Raw genomic sequence first — 5,420 nt, 5'->3', positions numbered from 1 at the left:
ACTCCAGTCTGGGCGACAGAGTGAGACTCCAACTAAAAAAAAAAAAAAGAAAAAGAAAAGGTCCTTACAAGCTGGGCGTGGTGGCTCATATCTGCCATCCCAGCACTTTGGAAGGTGGTAGTGAGAGGATGACCTGAGCCCATGGGTTTGAGACCAGCCTGGGCAACATGGCGAGACCTCGTCTCTACAATAACTAAAAAAATTAGCCGGGTGAGGTGGCACACACCTGTAGTTCCAGCTACTTGGAAGGCTGAGGCGGAAGGAACACTTGAGTCCAGCAGGTCGAGGCTGCGGTGGCCATGAGTGTGCCACTGCACCCCAGCCTGGGCGACAGCGTGAAGCTCCCACTCAAAAAAATAAAAAAGAAAAGATAGTTACTGACTCCAGTGGGAATGAATTCCATTCCCTTCCCCAAGAGCAATTCTAAGGGAGGGGACACGAAAGCTGGGTGATGCCTCTGAAGGGGGGGAAGGCACACACTTGGGCAGCTGGGGGGGCCTTGCCAGTGGTCTCTCGTCTCTGGGGTCTCACCAAGTCCCGGGTATGCGACTGCGGGGTGAGTTCAGAAGGAAGAGCAGCCTGTCTGTGGAGGCCCCTGACCTCGAGAGGAAGTAGAGCCAGGCTGCCCTCCCCCTTCCCAGCCGGGAGACCCCTCTGCCCCGGAGATGTTTGGGGTGGGGAGGGCTGTTCCCCTCTCCTCTCCGTGGTGCCCTCACCCTGCACCCCCTCCTGCCCCTAGTGCTTCCTTTGGAGAAACAGCTGCACGAGGCCGCTCGCCGGAACGACATCGGGAGGATGCGGGAGCTGATCCGGAGGAGGGTGAACGTTGGGGCCAGAAACCACGTGCGTCATGGGCCCTCCAGATCCGTGGCACCCGGGATGGTGTCATAGTAGTGCCACCACCCAGCGAGAACGGCTCATGGAGCTGGAGGCAGCTACCTTTGCATGCACCAGTCTGGAGGAAGGCTCGGGCTCTGTCCTCATTATTTGCACCGGCTTGAGGTTGCTGAGACTTGGAGGGGGTGGGGCTTCACCGGAGGCCAGAGTCAGGACTCCAGGCCAGGCTTGGGCAGTGCCAGCGGTCAAGCCCATCTCAAAGGTACACTCAAGGAGCAAAGGTTAGAGCCAGGAGGGCAGGGATCAAAGGTCAGCCGCCAGAGGCCGGCAGATGGCAGACGAGGAGGACAGACATGAGGCAGAGCTTGTCACACACGATTCACTCCCGCTGTGACAAGCTGTCCTGAGAGTATGTGGAGGAGGGTTGGAAGGGGTTTGTCTCATCCAGAGGCATCAGGAAAAACATCCAAAGGAAGTGGCATTTTTGAGGCGCCGGGTGAAGTGGGACAGTGTGGTGGGCGAAGGGAACAGCATGGCTGGAAGCCCTGAGGAAGGCGAGAAGAACTGCTCTCCAGGGAGGGGTGTGGCTTGCCTGAGATGAGAGTCAGGGTTTCCTCTCCTTGTCCCTTTAGAAGCTGAAAACTCCAGAGGGAAGATGGGGACTCCTGGGTTGGAGGCGGGCTTCCCTCTGGCTTGCTCAGAGCTGCTGTGGGCCAGAGACAGGATGGACTGCTAGAGTGGTCTGAGGATGAGCCAGGAGTCAGGCTCCTGCAGGCCTCCTGTTCTGCGAGAAGGAAGGGACAGACCCCAGGCGCTCAGAGACCCTTCGGGAACTTGGAGAAGAATTCTAGGCCACATGTGGTTGCCCAGCAAGGGGAACAGTAGGAACGGAGGCTTAGAGGCGGGAAGTTGTTGGGCATTTCTGAGAAGTAGGGGAGGGCAGTGCCAGGCCATACAGGGCGTCCTAGTCCCTGGGGTGGAGAGTTTGTCCCAAGAGCCGCAGGAAGCCCTGCCAAGTTTGAGATGGGAACCCATTGTGTTGTGCTGCCTTCACGCTGGCTGCTGCTGTGTGGGGGTAGGAGCAGGGGACCAGAGTGGGCTGGGCCACCAGCCTGCTGGTCATCAGAGCCGGCAAAGGCCCCTCCAACCTGCAGTCCATCTGTCCTGGGGAGGACGCAGGCGGTGGGCCAGGCTATCAGGCGGCATCACCTGACTGGCTTCCCCACCCCCTGCAGGTGGGCAGGGCAGCCCTGCACTGGGCTGCGGGCGCAGGGCACGAGCTGGCTGTGCGGCTGCTCCTGGAACACGAGGCTGCTGTGGACGCGCAGGATGCGGTAGGGCCCTCACAGGGGCACATCTGTGTGTCTGTCTGCCTCAGGCTTGGGAAGGGCCCTGGGGATCTCCCTAGGCCTGGGAGCTGGTGGCTGGGGTCGTGCAACTGCTGTGAAGGTGCAGCCACTCAGGCTGGGAGTGGCAGTCTTCAGGGGCACTGACTCCGTTCTTCTCTTGTACAGCGATAGAGTGGATTCCACAGTCCAGGACCTTTCAGTCCCCAGAAGGCCATTTCAGTCCCTCATGATGCCGTGTGGACAGCGAGAGCTACGGACTGTAGAACAGATAATTGGGTGGATGGATAAGGACCTGCTGAGCAAAGTCACCCGGGGGAGGGTCTCTCTTGATGTGCTGTAGGGCTCTGCCCTGACGAATGCTTTAACCAAGGGCTTAAATAAAGGCTTCGCAGTCTTACATAACAAGTTGGTAGGCAGCAACTTGCTGAGAGAGAGAGTGCTGAAGCGTAGCAGGATTTACAAAATTATCTCTGCACAATTGGGAAAAGGGCTGAATCTGACAATGACATTTGAGAGGGATACACTTCAGGATCTACATTTAAACGTTATTATTATTATTATTAGTTTATTTTTTTTTGAGTAGGACTCTCTGTTGGCCAGACTGGAGTGCAGTGGCACAATCATGGCCACTGGCAGCCTTGACCTGCAGGACTCAGGCGATCCTTTCACCTCAACCTTCCTGGTACAGAGTTCTCAGCCAGGACCAGGTCTCCTGGCCCCTTTGGCTGTAGCGAGGCCAGCCCCAGCCCCGCCTTGGTGGCTCTGTGCCAGGTCCAACACCTTCCCCAAAATTTCGGGAGGAAGAACTTAAATTCTGTGGTCACTGCTGGCCCTTACTTTCAGCTTCTGCTCAACTTTTGCCATCCTCTTGACATTTTGCAAGCAGTCCTTTGTTTCCACCTCAAACGTGGTACTTCTCCTCGGGGACTCCATCCATGCTAGGCTTGTGGTGTGGGATGGCTTTCCAAAATGAGAGAGGGAGGGGACTTATATCACATGGGAAAACAGTGTAAAAATCATAAAATTCTCTCTTTCATGTTCTGTTCTTTTTTTTTTCTTTGAGATGGAGTCTCACTCTGTCGCCTAGACTGGAGTGCAGTGGCATACTCCCAGCCACCACAGCCTTTACCCGCTAGGCTCCGGCGATCTTTCCGCCTCAGCCTTCCAAGTAGCCGGAACCACAGGCGTGCTACCACGCCTGGCTAATTTTTGATTTATGGTAGAGACGAGGTCTTGCCAAGTTTCCCAGGCTGGTCTCGAACCCACGGGCTCAGGCAATCCACTTGCCTCAGCCTCCCAAAGTGCTGGGATTACAGGCTGAGTCACCGAGCCCGGCCTTCTTTTATTTTTTATTTTAAAGATGTGGGGTAAGGCCGGGCTTGGTGGCTAGCACTTTGGGAGGCCGAGGCGAGTGGATTGCCTGAGCTTGTGGGTTCGAGATCAGCCTGGGCAACTTGGCGAGACCTCGTCTCTACAATAAATTAAAAAAAAATTAGCTGGGCATGGTAGCGCGCATCTGTGGTTCTGGCTACTCGGAAGGCTGAGGCAGAAGGATCGCCGGAGCCCAGCAGGTCGACGCTGGAGTGACTGTGAGCGTGCCTGCCACTGCACCCCAACCTGAGTGAAGTAGTGAGACTCCAGCTCAAAAAAAGTGGGGTACGATTCAGGGTTAGCTACATAAGTTGTCATCGTACAGGTAAAGTTTGGGTGCCCTTCTTGATACTGTGCCCCCATCCTCCCCTGGCAGTGTCCCATGACTGCCAGTCCCTTTCTTACAGTATTATGATAAATGTTCAGGGTTTGCTTATGAGTGATAACATGCGATACTAAGATCTTTGTTTCTGGGATAGATTACTGAGTATTATAGGCTCTAATTCTATCCAAGTTGCTTCACAGTTCATGATTTTGTTTTACTTTATGGCTGCATAATATTCCATTGTGCAAATGTATCACACATGTTCTTTATCTAGTCTACTTTCGATGGGCAGCATGGTTGGTTCCATGTTTTTGCTATTGTGCCTAATGCTGCAATGATGTTCTCTTCTTCAAGGTCCCTTGGCTTTTCCCTGTCTTGGCCCCAACCTCTGCTGCTTGCCCTCCAGTGTTGTCCTTGCCTGCACCACCCTTCTCTGAGCCTCCAAATTCCCACCCATTTTTTTTTTTTTTTTTTGAGTTAGCGTCTCACTCTTGTCGCCCTGGCTGGCATACAGCCGCACTCTCACGGCCACCGCAACCTCCACCTGCTGGATTTAGGTGATCCTTCTGCCTTAGCCTTCCAAGCCACCAAGTCTGGCTAGTTTTTGTAATTTATTGTAGAGATGAGGTCTCACCAAGTTGCCCAGGCTGGTCTCGAACCCTCAGGCTCAGGCAGTCCTCTCGCCTCGGCCTCCCAAAGTGCTGGGTTTACAGGCTGAGCCACCGTGCCTGGCCCCCATCTATTTCTAAAGCAGAGTACTGAAGCTCTGCTTTGGATGCTCAAGAGTCAGCTGGTCTGTTAGTTCCGTCTTGCTTTTGCCTTTCACCTAGCCCCATGTCAAGGCCTTTGCCCAAACACAGCTCCCCTCCAGGGGGAATTAAGCCATAAGACTTCCTGACACCCCTCACAAAGGCTCCTTGTGGAGCCCCATCCCTGGGAGGTGGGTTTGGAGGCCCTGGGTGCTTTTCACAGGGAGGAAATCTCAAGGGAGGCGGAGGCAAGGGCTTCCCACGTGCGGAGCCCGCCACACTGAGGTTAGCCAAGGGATTCTGGTGACCCTGGAGCACTGAGCGGATGTCGAAGAGGAGCACTCACAAGCAGGTGATGAGGCCTTAGGCGTATTTTCTTTTTTTGAGTCGTTGGGTTCAGGTGATCTTTCTGTCTCAGCCTTCCAAGTAGCTGGAACTACAGGCATACACCATCACACCCGGCTGATTTTTTGATTTATTGTAGAGATGAGGTCCTCTCGCCTTAGTTTCCCGAAGTGCTGGGATGACAGGCTTGAGCCACAGCGCCCGGCCTAGGAGTATTTTCAGATGCTCCAGAGGGCTGGTGGGATGGAAATTGCAGGCATGTAGATTTCAGTAGAACTTAGGGAGGGGTCTCTTCTTTTCTTTTTCCCCCTCACTGCCTCCTCAACCTCCTGGGCTCAGGGCCATCCTTCTGCCTTAGCCTCCTGAGTAGCTGGGACTATAGGCACATGACACCACACCCATTAATTTTTTGATTTTTTTTTTTTTTTTAGTTGGAGTCTCACT

The 5,420-nt window shown here is 54.4% G+C and overlaps 1 protein-coding gene across 1 annotated transcript in view; it reads left to right on the top strand.

Annotated features, from left to right (window-relative positions):
• The first annotated feature begins 780 nt into the window (after nt 1-780).
• Nucleotides 781-5,420, top strand: part of ANKDD1A (ankyrin repeat and death domain containing 1A) — a 41,046-nt gene continuing 36,406 nt past the window's right edge. The window contains exons 1-2 of the mRNA XM_008073116.2: nt 781-843; nt 2,073-2,198. Coding sequence (XP_008071307.2) covers nt 796-843; nt 2,073-2,198 — 174 coding nt within the window. The 5' untranslated portion in view covers nt 781-795. The remainder of the gene's footprint in view (nt 844-2,072; nt 2,199-5,420) is intronic.

This window comes from Carlito syrichta, unplaced genomic scaffold (genome assembly GCF_000164805.1).
Source record: "Carlito syrichta isolate Samal-C Ts95f unplaced genomic scaffold, Tarsius_syrichta-2.0.1 Scaffold315650, whole genome shotgun sequence".
NCBI lineage: Eukaryota > Metazoa > Chordata > Mammalia > Primates > Tarsiidae > Carlito > Carlito syrichta.
Note: the sequence above shows the minus strand (reverse complement) of the source record. Positions and strands in the feature narration are given on the sequence as shown.